The following is a 16,065-nucleotide window of genomic DNA, read 5'->3' on the forward strand; positions in this document are numbered from 1 at the left end:
ACGTCTAAGTAGACGGTTATTTTGAATCGGAGGGAGTACTTTATAGGAGCCGTTTCATCTCTTAATCATATTCTTATTGCAAGTTGCTGATGGGAAGTACGAGGTTACACTTCTTGTGGTCTAGATTGTCTACTGCTTAATCCCAATTTATGTTACATTTTTCCAACTAAAATCTGGATCCAACCAATTAGCTATTGATTTTTCTTCCCTCCCTCATTATCTTCATCGTAGTGTTACTATCTTTCCCTTCAACTTGTCTTAGGGGTTGCTTTAACTTGTCTTAGGGGTTGCTTTTTAAGCTTATTTGTTGAACTTTTTTGGACTTTTTCTACATTTGTATGGATGCCCAAGAAGACAATTTTAAGTAAACTACTTCCTTTCAAATCCCCACCCGCCGCAAGCCAAGTTTGGAACTTTAACGAAAATGACAATTGTTAGGATAAAGATTTGGGAATAGTGGTTGATAGACTGGTAATATGGGCTCGCCTCCTTGTAATAACAACATTGAGGAATCTCTCTTGGCCACAACTACAGGATGGAGCTATCTTATGTTTTAGGGACCACAAGTCCACATCATGAGAGCCAATAACTATGCGCCACATACAGCTTTTGGAATAGATGGGGACCTATTTTAAGATACCTTTCGTCAAAAATCTAATTTCTTCGGGATGCAGTTCTTTTAATACTATAATTTAATTTATGACATGCTGCATGTTACAAGGAATTATATATTGCATTACGCCAATAGTCGCAAGCTGGCGAGGTTCAGATACTGGAAATTAGGCAACTAGCTATACTGATGTCGAAGAGGTGGAAAGACCTTCAACAGAACCTGGCCTTTCAGATCTGAGATTATTGTTTTCTCAAATGTTACCTTGTTCTTGATATGTTGACCCAAATATACATATATATATATACATTATCTTCGTACTACCTGTACATGAAAAGATATCATAAACAAATCGTGAACAAAAGTCATAAATCACCATAGTCAAATTAGCTCGGATTCGTTGGGCCGTTTCAGTATTTTGGCTTCCGCTAACTCAATTTACCGCTAAGTCAATTTAGTTCTTATAATGGCCATTTTGACTTCCCCACAACTTCACAATGTGTTGAGCTCAAAGGGGTACTACGTTTAGAAAATGCACAGAAAGAGTAGCCATAGGAAAGAGCAATATTTTGAAAAATCTATACTACTTTGAAATAGAGGATTTTACTTAAGAGTGCAAAAATAAAAAGATATTCATAAAGTTTCTGCGATAAACCAACTACTATGCAGAACTTTGAAACAAAAATTGCAGGTCTCTAAACATAAGTAATCAAAAACAATATAGGAGCACCAAAACTTAGTCCACCTCCTCAATCTTAGGTCCAGCACCGCCGCCACTGGGAGCAGGACCCTCATCATCCATGGCACCACCCATGTCGCCACCGGCACCCTGGTACATCTTTGCAATGATTGGGTTGCAGAGGCTCTCTAGCTCCTTCATTTTGTCTTCAAACTCATCAGCCTCAGCAAGCTGGTTACCGTCAAGCCATTGGATGGCTTCCTCAATGGTGTCCTCGATCTTCTTCTTGTCATCAGCGGACAGTTTGGACGCAATCTTCTCGTCCTTCACGGTGTTCCTCATATTGTATGCGTAGTTCTCCAAGGCATTCTTGGCCTCAACCTTCTTCTTGTGCTCCTCATCCTCAGACTTGTACTTCTCTGCTTCCTGAACCATCTTCTCGATCTCCTCCTTTGAAAGTCTGCCCTTGTCATTGGTGATGGTAATCTTGTTCTTCTGTCCTGTGGTCTTGTCCTCAGCAGAGACATTCAAGATACCATTGGCATCAATGTCAAAGCACACTGTAATTTGAGGAACTCCCCTAGGTGCAGGAGGGATGCCAGAGAGCTCGAATTTTCCAAGCAAGTTGTTGTCCCTGGTCCTTGTTCTCTCACCTTCATAGACTTGAATCAACACACCAGGCTGGTTGTCCGAGTACGTTGAGAAGACCTGCTCCTTCTTGGTTGGGATGGTGGTGTTTCTGGGAATCAACACAGTCATAACACCACCGGCTGTTTCCAGACCAAGGGAAAGAGGGGTAACATCCAGCAGCAAAAGGTCCTGCACCTTCTCATTACCCTCACCACTCAAAATTGCAGCTTGCACTGCAGCACCATAAGCAACGGCCTCATCGGGGTTGATGCTCTTGCAGAGCTCCTTTCCATTGAAAAAGTCTTGCAAAAGTTGTTGAACCTTTGGGATTCTAGTGGATCCACCAACCAGAACAACATCGTGAACTGTGCTTTTGTCCATCTTGGCATCCCTCAAACACTTCTCAACTGGTTCCATACACTTCCTAAACAGATCCATGTTGAGCTCTTCAAATCTAGCACGTGTGATGGTGGAGTAAAAGTCGATACCCTCATACAAAGAGTCAATCTCAATGGTGGTTTGAGCGGTGGATGAAAGAGTCCTCTTTGCCCTCTCACAAGCAGTTCTCAACCTCCTGAGTGCCCTAGGATTACCACTGATATCCTTTTTGTTCTTCCTCTTGAATTCCTGAACGAAATGGTTCACCATTCTATTGTCAAAGTCCTCACCTCCAAGATGAGTGTCTCCAGCAGTAGCTTTCACCTCAAAGATACCTTCCTCAATTGTAAGAAGAGAGACATCAAATGTACCACCACCAAGATCAAAGATAAGCACATTCTTCTCACCAACACTTGTTGCCTTCTTATCAAGACCATAAGCAATGGCAGCTGCTGTAGGTTCATTGATAATACGCATCACATTTAGGCCTGAAATAACACCAGCATCCTTGGTGGCCTGACGTTGGGAGTCATTGAAGTAGGCTGGAACAGTAACCACAGCATTCTTAACAGTTTTGCCAAGGAAAGCTTCAGCAATCTCTTTCATCTTAATGAGAACCATAGATGATATTTCCTCAGCAGCAAACTGCTTCTCCTCACCCTTGTAGTTGACAACAATCATGGGCTTATCACCAGCACCAGGAATGACCTTGAATGGCCATAACTTCATGTCACTCTGCACGGAGGTATCACTAAATCTTCTACCAATCAACCTTTTAGCATCTGCATGATGCATAAATTCAGGTTAGCAATTAAAAAATGTTGTTTTCAACAAACTGAATAAACAAACTGAGGTAATTATAATAGCCATTGCACTTTCTGATACAAACAACCATAAACAAACTTCAAAGAAATTTCACATAACAGTCACATTAAATGCTTATTATCAAACCAAAATTTGCTTGTTCTTCTAGTGATTGAATAACCAAGCTCTATCTGCTCATCAGAATCCTATAAGCAAGTAAGCAAAGCAACACTAAATAGCGAGATGATGCAGCATATACATTAACTCAAAGAAATCTAAAGGCAATAGAAATAAGATGGAGAATGACTATTCTAAGCCTATCCATTTAGCATATACGTTAAAATGATTCAATATCGATTAGTCCCCCTCCAGTGCTACAATCATTAAAACTTTCCCTTGTTAAATAGATCAAAATAACGGACTGGTTAGGTTTAATTATTTGAGATTGACCTGCTTGACCAAACAAAGAATAAAAATACAAAGCAACACAGCTTTCCACTTAAAACAGTATCTCCTAGAAGTGTCTCAAAGATCAATTAAATCTTCAAATTAAACAATCCACTTAGCCAAACATGACAACATGTCCTAATTACATCTTAACAAGCTTGGCCGATTTAACAACATGATACTGAACTCAGAGTTTCCCAAGATACCAACTTTTTAGTGGGTAACGGTCCAAAACTAAATAATTATTTGACTAGACAAAACAATATATAGTCTGTTTTTAGAGGTTCAAATAAAACAAACACCGCACTTTGTCACAACTTGAAACAATGCTCCTGCAAAGTTGGTAGATAATCAAACAGAAGTTCCTAATAAACGCTCTAACTAGTCCAAATTATAGATCCAGTTTTACATGTAATCTAGCTTCACCTATTAACGGCACACTACTGGACTAAAATAGCAACAAATAAAACAGTTTTACATCCAATCTAACTTAACCTATTCAAAGGCGCAGTACTTTAACTGAAATAGCAACAGATCAAAATAAAGAAAAAACATTCTGTATCATTCTACAGACTAAAGCAATTCAAGTCAACAGATCAAATTAAAAGTCATACAATAACATCATAGATGTATCAAGTACAATAATTTAACCCCAAAAAAAAAAATATACGCTCTATGTTTATTTTTGAAAATATTTACACCATGTAGCCCATACTTTGAGTTTGTTGCTCATATTAGTGTATAAAAACACCTTTTATAAACTTTATACAAGGTTCATACATCATGTATAATGCTTCCCCCAAGTATAATACTGTTACTACATGGTATAATATTCTTTGTCGGGCTGTATAATTTTGAAAATTTCCCCAAAATTCTGTCGGACAGAAACACCGTAGATCTATCAAGTACAAGTCAAAAATATACAGTTTTTGAAAATATTTACACCACGTAGCCCAATATAATATTATACAACTTTATACCAGGGTTAAAGCATTATACATAATGTATCAACGTGTTTATACATAAATATGAGCTAGGTAACAAACTCAAAAGTATTAGCTCCGTGACGTAAATATTTTCAAAAAATAGACAGAACATAATTTTCCCAATAAAAAAAAACAACATTCTGTATCGTTCTACTACTAACGAAAGCACTACAAATTAACAGATCAAAATTAAAAATCAGACAATAACATCATAGATCTATCAAGTAGAATAAAAATCACTCAATATTGAGCTACGCAGCGTAATAATTTTCAAAAGCTGTATAATTTTGAAAATTTCCGGTAAAAAGCACAATAAAGCACACAGTAACATCATAGATCTATCAAGTAGAATAAAAATCACTCAAGTAAAAACGAGATCTTACCGAAAACAGTGTTGATAGGGTTCATGGCGACTTGATTTTTAGCAGCATCACCAATAAGACGTTCAGAATCAGTAAAACCAACATACGATGGCGTTGTTCTGTTACCTTGATCATTAGCAATGATTTCAACACGATCATGTTGCCATACGCCAACACATGAGTACGTGGTTCCGAGATCGATACCGATCGCCGGTCCTTCTCCTTTACCAGCCATTATTATCTTTTTTTTAATCGGCGCAGAACAAGGGTTTGTAGAACTAGGGTTTTTTTGAGAGGGAATGTTTCAAGTAAAGATGGAGGGTTTTATAGGGAGAGCTTATTTTCTAGAATGTTCGGAACCCTACTAACCGTTAAATCTCTGAATTTTAATTAAAAAAGGAGAGGGAAACAACTAGAGATGAGTTGGTTTGTTATTAATATAATATCTTTTTTTAAATATATCGGGTTTGGAGAAGGGAAAACACGAAGAAGATGTTAGTCTATTGATAAGGTTTGAAAAAGGAGAGAGATTGTTGATTGTTTAATATCGGGGGAGGTGCTAATCACCTCGTGCAGTTCTGTGAATTTAAAATTCTACCTTACGAATTTTTTATTTTTTTATTAAGCTGAAGTTCAAATCCAAAATTTTGAGATATTAAACGAAAGAAAAAAATGAAAGACCACCAATTTAAGGGACAAAAATTAAAAACCAATGCTTTTGAAGAACAATCCAATCAAAAAAATGACTTAAATTGTTGGGTTTGGTTGGGCTGGCCTTGCGGGGCCAAGCCCATTTTGATCCTCAGGTTCAAAATAAATATTTATTTAGTCTTTAACATATTTTTAAGAAAATATTAACCCTGATAGAAAATAGATATTTTAATTAAATTATGCTTAATTAAATATTATTTAATTTAGTTATCTTTGACTCACAAAAATTAAATACTACTTAATTAATATAGTTTATTGATTCCTTCCTCCGTTCATTTTTACTAGTTCACTATACTAAAAATAAATTTTCACTTTTTCTTGTCCACTTTAGCATATTAAGAAAAAATAAACTTTTTTTTATTTTACCCTTAACATTAATTACTCATTTTCAAATCATTTTCCAAGTCCAAAGAAACTATACACCAATTAATATGAGTGTTATGATAAAATACGAATTTCATTTATTAATATTTTACAGAAAGTGTAAAGTTAAAAGTGAACAAAAAAAAATAAACGAATAGAGTACATAAATTAATTCCTTCTTAATCACGTAAATAGATATTTATTGTAAACAGGAGGGAGTATTAATTTACAATTGATGTAAGACAAATAGTGAAAACATCCCCTACTTTGTGACTAGAAAACATGAAAGTCGTTTACATTGAAAAGTACGCCCATCTACTACTTGTTGAGACTTGAGATATTCAAACAGTCGCCAGCCGACTTCAATAGTCTACTGTTGAGACTTGAGATATTCAACTGTCGCCAGCCGACTTCAATAGTAGGCCGCCATTCGGTCCAATCAAAATTTGAGTTACTTGTAAACACTAGTCTTATAGTAACACGGCTAGCGCTGGGACCAGCTTTAATTGATTTTGGCTCATGTTTGATGTTTTTACATTTCCATGGTGTTCTTTTATGGGAATTAACATTTTTAGTTAGTCGGCTAACCTCACGGATGGAATATTAAAACGGAAATCCATTGGATAATGAATCTCTGATGATTAATCAACAATTCAAAGTGTTTTCCTGGCGTATTTTTCATAAATCAACATTATATATAGATGTAATGTGGTAAGAAGCCACAAAAAAAAAAAAAAAAAAAAAAAGGTTAACTGCCTAAATATAATAATTTATGTTGTTATCGATGCATACTCAACAATCAACATATATCAAAGGTGTACCTATACACATACTGAATAATCATTTTTAAAAAATAAATAGTTGTGAGATTTATTGGGCTCTTATTTAACTGTGCCTCAAGCAATTTCGAATAGGGAAAAGGGTCAAATATACCCCCTCTACTTTGTTTTATTAGTTAAATATACCTTCTGTTAGTAAAAATTAATAAAAATGCCCCTAACGTCTTCAAACTTCACACTTATGCCCTATTTGAATGAAAATCCCCAAACTAACTAATAAAACAAATATAGGGATATATTTGACCCTTTTTCCCTTTCGAATATCACGGAGACTTTGTACTTCAGGCCAACTTAAATCATTCAGGATTCAAACAGAAATTAAATCAACCGAGCCCTACAAATAGGATGTTATTACATCCAGTAGAGGACACACTTCAAACTTCCATAATTTACTAGATTAATCAAATATCGAAATAGAACTGAACCGATACAAGAGAATATGGCCCCTTATAATCTCTGATAGGCCTTTGTGAAAAACCTGAGAGTGATAAGGTGTGTTTTCCATTTTCTAGTTAAACGTTCCACTCTTTCTGCTTAATTTGATTCTTTTTCCTGTTACTGCTTGCTGATTAACATCATACCTAGTGTGATTCCAGGAGGGGGTTCTGGGGTGGGTGAGGTGAACGCAGACCTTACTCCTGTCTTGTGTGAGGTAGAGAGGTTGTTTCTATGAGAAGTGTCACAACTTGAAATTTCTGCAGACAATCAAATCCTCCACTTTGACATAGAAGCCGATCAACCCAATGGCCCTATACCTATGGTAGGAGATGACCATGACCTCCCCAGCAGCTGCAAAACGTACAATGACACACCAGAGATAGCTTCACTTGCCTCGGGCATTTAACCAGACACGGTGGCTCTGGGATGTAACCAAAAGATAAACCAACATTACTTGGATTATGCAAGCACCACCCATAATTTCACAACTACTCCACCAATCTGTTTCTGAAAGTAAGGAATTTCTCCACAATTTGTTTTACATAAAAACAACAGAAGGCAAAGCAATAGCAAGAAAATACAGAGAGTGCACAAGGCAGCTGTTTCACATCATCAACTGCTTAAAGCTGAAGAAAATGTGGCAATAACACCAAGCACACTCTTAACATAGAAGTTTTATGATTTTCCAGCAGTACGTAGGCTCTGCCCCTTTCAGTGTTTTCCCCAGAATCTGTATCATCACTTCTCTTCAAGAATAGTTTGTACCAATTCAAGAAAAGAATAACCTTCGATCCTGTGGATGGTTGCACATGTTACAACACAAGTATCCCACAAGCATGTCAGAGTATCAGTTCGTCTGCATTGCTTCTGCTTCTGCATGGTACTTCTCCAATTCAGCATCAAGATCTTCTGCGGAAACGTTCTCACCACGACCTCTGCCTCTTCCACCATCTTTTCTCATGCCCCCTCCTCTACCACCCCGAGGACGTCTAAATCCACCACCTCTTTGTTGACTGTCAAATTATTTCAAGATAAAGTTAAAAAACAAAAAAATTATTCAAGACAAGGACACAATGTCCACACAAGACAAAAACTAACTGAAGAAAGAAGATCGCAAAAATATCCTTATCAAGCTAAAAGAAGCTTCACTAATCTGGTGTACATACACCAGAAGCCACATGCCTTGAAAATACTATATATATTTTATTGATTGTTAAAGGTTACTTCATTGAAAATCCAGTAACACAAGAAAGTGCTGTAAAGGTATGCAAGGAGCTGCTTCTGCCACAGAGAATTTTCTTTACATATACCAACAATAACAATGATTTCTCAATTCCAACCAAGTTACGGTTGGCTTATGAATCCTCATTTACTATGTTACTCCACTTAACGTCTCATGCCAATATATATTTTGCATTTCACTTTTGAGCAAAGCAACACCAAATTACATATAAACAATATGAGTGGAGTGCAACGACACTTTCTTTCCTTCTTTCTTAAAAAACACATCTTATTTTCATATGAAACATTCCATTGGAGAAGTCGAAGCAACGAAAGCTTCCAATCAAAACCTGAAACAACCAACTCCACAAGGTTGATGCAAAGAAGAACGTGGAAATAGTCAAATAGATGGGACTTTCATAACACATAAATCATCCACAATGAGCCAATTATCATCAGAAGTTGGACTACTGAAACCCCAACTTACATACCATTCACAGTTAAACTACGAGAAAAGACATCATTTCACCCCTGAACTTGGCACGAAAACTCACTTTAGCAACTAAAGTTAAGTTGTATTTATATACTCCCCTCAACAACTTACGTCTCAATTATTTTCCACCCTAAAAGCTGACGTGGCAAAAAAAAAAAAAAAAATTAAGAGAGTGAAAAACACAAAAAGGTGGGCCCGCTGATATATATATATATTATTATACAATTAAAAAATAAAATAAAAATAATATATAATTAAAAATAAAATAAAAATGCACCCCCCTACCCCCACCCCACGACTGCCACCACCACTGTAATCACCACCTCCCGCTCCTCTTCCCCCACCCCACTTAAATCAGCCCAACTGAATCCCCCCCCCCCGACTGCCACCTCCATAACCACCACCAACCTTCCCCACCACCGAAGCAATGAAGTTGCACGAAATGGCACGAACTGCCCTTTCTTACTCAATCAAAGTGTTCCTGTGATGATAGCAGATAGCTTTATGAAATTCAATTCCTTTTAAACTTCAAAACTCAATTCCCAATTCTTATCTCAATAACAAGAAAAATGTGAACTTTAGTTTCTGGGTACTTTTCAAGATTCAACATTTACATACCCACCAATCAATTAAGCAACTAAACCGATAATCTTGCCGACAAAAACGGAAAATGGGAAACCAATCAGCCGATTTAATTGAAAATTAACATGAAGCTCTGATAGAAATTGCACGAACTGCCCTTCAAATGGAACCCAGTTGGGTACTTTTCTTTATTGTTTAAAAACAATGAAGAAATTGCACGAACTACCCTTCAAATGGACTGGTGTGTGGCCCCGCACTGGGGGGGGGTGTTGAAGAAGAAGAAAGGTTAGTAGGTGGGAGTTAATGTTGGAAAAAAGGTGATTTAGGAATTTTAATATTGATTAGGAATTAATTAACATGGAAATATGATTAATAAAAGAAAATCTTTGACAAAGATGGGATTTTTCAGTTGGGTTGATTTAAGGAGGCGGTGGTTATGGCGGTGGTGGAGGTCGTGGTGGTGGCGACGGTGATAGTGGTTGCTACAAGTGTGGTGAGGATGAGGAGAAAGAAGAAGAAAGAGAAAAGGGAGAAAGAAGAAGAAAGAGAAAAAATAATAAAAGAAAAATAAAAAATGAAGGGTTCGTAATTTTTGACATGGCAATGACGTGGTAACGATGTGGAAATGACGTGGCGCGAGTGTAATACACCACATATTATGAGAGGTATTATTTTTTTAGGGTGGAAAATAATTGAGACGTAAGTTGTTAAGGGGATATATAAATACAACTTAAGTTTAGTTGCTAAAGTGAGTTTTCATGCCAAGTTCAGGGGTGAAATGATGTCTTTTCTCTTAAACTACTTATAAGAGATCTAGATACTGCATGGGAGCTCTAGAAGTGGGACTCTTCTTTTTTTTTCCCCCCTCAGAAAAAATAATGCCTGGGACTTAACTTTAACGGCTATCCTATTTATCAAACTATCTTAAGCCCTTCCAAGAATTTTACAAAATTTAAGGTCAGCTATTTGGAAGCTAGATCAGAGATACCTTCACATACAATGCATAAAGCTTGAATGCTCGTTTACCAACTATAGGCATGGACATTTTCAAACACTTGCAGGACACTTAACTAACTGTTAAGATTGTATCTCATTGTTTGACAAATATATTCCGCTTGTATCAGGAAAAGCTTTTATTTGGTAAGGTATTAAGTCAACTTTGAGTTTCAAGATTGTAAGAAGTTTCAAGAAGCTACCAATCCGTGGGGAAAAAAGGCACTTAACATTATTTGAATGTGATGCAGGCAGTTGAGAATAATGTCTAATGATACAAAAGACATGCATGAGTTTATTTTATTCTGAATAATGTTTATCGATGATAGTAATATTTTTTTTTTAAAAAAAGAGGCAGGTATATCTCAGAGTGTCCTTATGTATTACTCCCTCCATTTCAAATTAGTTGTCACGTTTTGCTTCTCGGTAGTTTAACTAATCTTCATAACTAAATTGGATTAGATTAATTCAATATTCTAAAATTAAAATTTAGATATTCAAACACTATACAAAAAGTACTATAAGTTGCAATTCTTCTCATATCAATAACAACAACAGACCCAGTATAATCCCAAAACCCAGTATCTTCTTATATCAATACAACAACATATCCAGTATAATCCCACAAGTGGGGTCTGGGGAGGGTAGTATGTACGCAGACCTTACCTCTACCTTGGGAAGGTAGAGAGGCTGTTTTCGGGAGACCCTCGACTCATTAAAAAGACGAATAGTCAGTAGCAACAACCAGAAACAATAGCAAGATAATAAGATAACCAAGGCTAAAGAAACAACATACAATAATAGAATCTAAAAATAAGAAATTACAAGAATAATGCTAAAACTCCAGGAACGAAACTGAAAAGCACCCAATTACCCACTACCCTAATTCTCGACCTCCACACCTTCCTGTCAAGGGTCATGTCCTCAATGATGAGCTGAAGTTGCGGCATGTCCTGCCTAATCAACTCACCTCATTACTTCTTCGGCTTACCTCTCCCACAACGGCCAACCTCTCACACCTCCTTACCGAGACATCTGCATCCCTCCTCCTCACGTGGCCGAACCATCTCAGCCTCACTTCCCGCATCTTATATTCTCATATCAATATGGGGGGAAAATATATCTTAAATTATTGGTCAAAGTCCATGTAATTTGACTCTCAAGAAGTAAAACGTGACAAGTAATTTTAGACGGAGGGAGTAAGAAGCATCCATTATTAATAATTTATTAGATGCTATCGTGATGAATTACATGCCAATGGATGTGTAGCGCAAACAATGTCAGATATTTAACATTAGGAAATTGAAGGATCCCCAAAAGATTGATTATTCTAACATGAATTGTATGCAATCTATTGCTAGCTTTTTCTGGGACAGGAAATTCTGCAAAGTTCACATTATCTTATTTCTTCCAGTTTAAAAAAGGAAATCTCATTGAAGAGAAATTAACACCTGACATTACATAACAAACAGTTAAGGAGTTAATTCGTGCAAATGATCCATTCATGCAGTACAAGAAGCTGTAATCACTACAGAGAGATTCACATCCTTCATTTAACTTCAGCAAACTGAGTTTTATTTTTGTGACTTACCTTCCACTTTATACACTTAAGCAGTAAATTTTTTATTTTTTTTAAGATTACACTTAGCAGGAAATTAAAATATTTGATAAAGGATTCCAAGCGGGTGAAGCTCAACAAATTGAGTCCACAGTGCGTGCAATACAATAACAACAACAACATACCCAGTGTAATCCCACAAGTGGGGTCTGGGGAGGGTAGCATGTACGTAGACCTTACCTCTACCTCTACCTAAATTTTGGATGAAAAGAGAATCATAAAGATCTGTGTACAACAGAAAAAGTACCTTCTTGGAGCAGGATTTGGATTTCCATATAAACGATTTCTAATTGGAGGTAGAGCTGGAGGAGCAATATTTGTTCCAGCAAACTCAATTTTCATGGGCTTCCCGTCTAGCTGAACATTGTTGTATCTCTTGATAGCTGCCTCAGCATCCCTTCGACGTGAAAAGATTACTTCCGCAGTTCCCTAGAAGAAATAACCTTTGGTTACTATAGAGGTTCATGGAAACTCCTGAAGCATCTTAATCTTGCCAAATTACACAGCAGATTTGCAATACCTTTGATCTTCCACTCTTGTCATAATGAATTGAGTAACGCTTTATATCACCAGCTTCTGAGAAAAGCTCCTATAAAACACCACAAAGACATTAGGTTTCAAAGCTTTCTTTCTTTTGTTGTTTTCTCCAGGAAGGGGTTATAGCCAGAGAATGCCATTTGCCGACTTTACGAGGTGGAGATCAATTACCCGAAAACTATAAAGAGAAAGACATGGTCGCTGACAAAACTCAACCAGACACAAAACTATCACTAGACAGAAGCAGATAACAAGAAGGGATGCATATATGTGTCATTCTTAATAATTCTTAATTCTTCAGTTAATTTGACAGTAACTAGATGCTAATACCTGTCATGCTGCAACCTACCTGGAAAAGATATAGTTCTTAGCTATCCTTTTTCATATAATCAAACTCAATACTTCTTTTTCTTCCCCTTTTTTTGTCAATTATAAATCTCTACATTAAGTTCCTGTTATTGCGATGACAGAAGGCTAACTACATGACTTTATGCAATGCAATTTGGTTGTTGCTACAACATATTATATACTCCACAAAGGGCAAACTATCTTGTAACTGAATCAACACATTTAGGGCGTGTAACATTTTCCGATTTTCTAAAATCCAAATTTCCCATGTTCGGTTGATCAAATTATTTGAAAAACATGTTCTCTGGGAAAACAAGTTCCTTAAAAATGAGGTAAAATGACTACCCTAGTAGAAGTAGAGAAAACAAGTTCCCCAAGTGGCATTCCACATTGATTGTGTCCTCCTCACCATCCAACACACCTCATCTTCACCCTCACCCCAGTAGCCCCCATCCCACCACCCCGCACCCCTAACCCACCTCCACCCCCACTTCCCATAGTATTTGTCTAGATTATATATAAATGCTTTTAGTTTTTGCTTACACACCGAACACAAGAAAATAAGTAAGAAACCCAGTTACTTTCTTGGAAAAGATTTTCAAGAAAACATTTTCCTTCATACCGAAGACACTCTTAACATCATTAAGCTCATTCGAGGGTAAGGGTGTAATTCGCAGGGTAAAGTTATAGTTCATTTCTGTACTATAATGAGGTAACACCATTGTGAGAGATTATCAAACTACTGGTGGACATTGCCATTTCTTAATGATGAGCACAAAGAGCCTTTAGGTCAAAGTTCAGTATCATGAAATAAGTCCAAAATGACACATGAGCAGTGTTAAAGTTAATTATAGTTAATGCTATATCAACATTCTACTAAGTGGGCGTTTGGCCATAAAAAAATTCACTTTTTTCACTTTTTTACACTATATTTCACCAAAAACTACAATTTCAAAAACTATGGCCAAACACAACTCCAACTCCAAAATTCCAAAAAAAAAAAAAAAAAGTGAAATGTTTTTTGGTATTTATGGCCAAACGGCACCTAAATAAGTAGCACTCAGTATAATAATTCTATAACAGCTTAACATTTTTAAATATAAGCAAAATATCACCTTGATGTCTTCATTTGAAACCCCATAATCCAAGTTGGAAATGAGGAGCTTGATACCGGTCTCAATCCCCGATATCCCGGCCCCACGGACAGCTGGATACGACGGGGCATGCTCGGCAAACATGTCGTGGTCCCACGCAGACTCTGGTGCTTGAACCTGTGAAAGTCACTTCAACTATTTAAACCTAAATTCACAAGAAATACAATTTAGGGATAATATCAATTTTTGTCCTTCATTTATAGACAAATTCTGATTTCGGTCCTTGCAATATTTGCCTAAGCACATTTAGCCTTCAATTAATTAAAATGTGTGATTTTAGTCCCTTTACGTCCAGACCCCACTATGTGGGATTTCACTGGGTATGTTGTTGTTGTTGTTGTTTATTTTAGTCCCTTTATGTAGGAAATATATTATATTTAGACTATTTTTAGAAGTACACTAGCCTTATAAATGGAGCAAAAATACAACTTTAAATATAACAGATCGGTAATTAAATGGTTGAACAATTAATACTACAGAAAATCTGTGATTATTCACAAGAAAAAAGGGATCAGAAGTGTACATTTCAAGAAATTAAAGGTTAAATGTGCCTATTCGGATGGGAAATTTTCAAAAATACACAGACCAACATAAAATATTACGCCACATAGCCCAATATACAATATTATAGTACATCATTATACCTAGGGAAAGCACTATACATAATGTATCAACCTTGAAAAGTAGTGTATAAAACGTTTTTATACGTAAATATGAGCTAAAACCGGGTAAAAAAATTCAAAATATGGGCTACGTGGCGTACATATTTTCAAAAATAGACATAGAGCGTAATTTATCCTAGTTGGGATATCACAAGGACTAAAATCAGAATTTATCAATAATCATGAGACCAAAAGTGCTATTAACCCCTACAATTAAAATGGAAGAATTTCAAAAATATACAGCTTTTGAAAATTCTTACACCAAGTAGCCCATACCTGAGGGGAAAAGCATTATACATAATGTATCAACCTTGTATGAAAGTGCATAATAGTGTATCGTAGTTGTTTATACACAAAAATGAGCTTATTCAATAGAAAATATGTGATTATTCACAAGAAAAGGGATCAAAATTGTACATTTCAAATGCTACGAGGACCAAAATCAGAATTTATCAATAATCAAGGGACCAAAACTGCTATTAACCCTACAATTAAAATGGAAGATAGTAATATGCAATAATACACAAGATTAACGAACCGGTCCGGATGAATATGGTGCGGGTCGGTTGGCGGCACGGTTAGGGAAGCGACGGCGTGGACCGGGTCCTGACCCGGATCCGGATCCGGATCCGGGTCCAGATCCGGATGTTCTTGGTCTAGGGTTTCGACTACTGCTGGAACTACTTTTGTTCCTTTTGATTAAATCGTCAAGGGATACATCCAGATTTGACATTATTTTATGAATTTGTATAACAAATTGTATGGAAAATTGAGATCTGGATGTGTTATGTGTTGAGCTAAAAGGGTTGTGAAGTTGGGGGAAAAGGGTTTTAGCTCGGAATTGTTGAAGAGAAAAGATCTTTAATTATCCAATTGCCGTATGGCATTATAGGGTAAATATTCCGGGGTTGTTTGCTTGGCGGACTAAATTATTCTGGGATTATACTCTCGAGATATATAATTGTAGGACTAAGGAGTTGTTTGGTACGATGGTTAAGTAAAAATAATTTTGGAAAAAAATTTAGGACCGCCTTATCTCATATTTGGTTGGAATAAAATCACAGGATAAGTAATTTCGGGATAAGTTATTTCGAGATTGTAGTATTTTTTTATCTTACATAGAGGGTGGGATAATAATTCTGGGATAACTTGTTCCCCAACCAAACGAGCCCTAAGGGTATGTTTGGATCGACTAGGTTTAGGTGCTTTA

The 16,065-nt window shown here is 36.4% G+C and overlaps 2 protein-coding genes across 2 annotated transcripts; both read right to left on the reverse strand.

Annotated features, from left to right (window-relative positions):
- Positions 1–1,194: 1,194 nt before the first annotated feature.
- Positions 1,195–5,287, reverse strand: LOC132606864 (heat shock cognate 70 kDa protein 2). The gene is made up of 2 exons (XM_060320532.1): positions 4,918–5,287; positions 1,195–3,079 (listed from the first exon to the last, which is right to left on the reverse strand). The coding sequence occupies exons 1-2, from the start codon at positions 5,129–5,131 to the stop codon at positions 1,347–1,349; spliced, it is 1,947 nt and encodes a 648-aa protein (XP_060176515.1). The 5' UTR covers positions 5,132–5,287; the 3' UTR covers positions 1,195–1,346.
- Positions 5,288–7,749: 2,462 nt separating this feature from the next.
- Positions 7,750–15,747, reverse strand: LOC132606865 (THO complex subunit 4A-like). Its single transcript, XM_060320533.1, has 5 exons — positions 15,394–15,747; positions 14,155–14,310; positions 12,675–12,743; positions 12,402–12,583; positions 7,750–8,260 (listed from the first exon to the last, which is right to left on the reverse strand). The coding sequence occupies exons 1-5, from the start codon at positions 15,586–15,588 to the stop codon at positions 8,095–8,097; spliced, it is 768 nt and encodes a 255-aa protein (XP_060176516.1). The 5' UTR covers positions 15,589–15,747; the 3' UTR covers positions 7,750–8,094.
- Positions 15,748–16,065: the final 318 nt, after the last annotated feature.

The sequence above is a fragment of the Lycium barbarum genome, chromosome 8, assembly GCF_019175385.1.
Source record: "Lycium barbarum isolate Lr01 chromosome 8, ASM1917538v2, whole genome shotgun sequence".
NCBI lineage: Eukaryota > Viridiplantae > Streptophyta > Magnoliopsida > Solanales > Solanaceae > Lycium > Lycium barbarum.

What these genes read in the sequence shown, in the direction of transcription:
- LOC132606864 (XM_060320532.1), bottom strand. Translation starts at nt 5,131, where the DNA reads ATGGCTGGTAAAGGAGAAGGACCGGCGATCGGTATCGATCTCGGAACC. An exon ending in CCCTATCAACACTGTTTTCG is followed by an intron (nt 3,080 to 4,917) that starts GTAAGATCTCGT and finishes TGCATCATGCAG; the next exon opens with ATGCTAAAAGGTTGATTGGT.
- LOC132606865 (XM_060320533.1), bottom strand. Translation starts at nt 15,588, where the DNA reads ATGTCAAATCTGGATGTATCCCTTGACGATTTAATCAAAAGGAACAAA. An exon ending in TTTCAAATGAAGACATCAAG is followed by an intron (nt 12,744 to 14,154) that starts GTGATATTTTGC and finishes GGTGTTTTATAG; the next exon opens with GAGCTTTTCTCAGAAGCTGG. An exon ending in ACAAGAGTGGAAGATCAAAG is followed by an intron (nt 12,584 to 12,674) that starts GTATTGCAAATC and finishes TATTTCTTCTAG; the next exon opens with GGAACTGCGGAAGTAATCTT.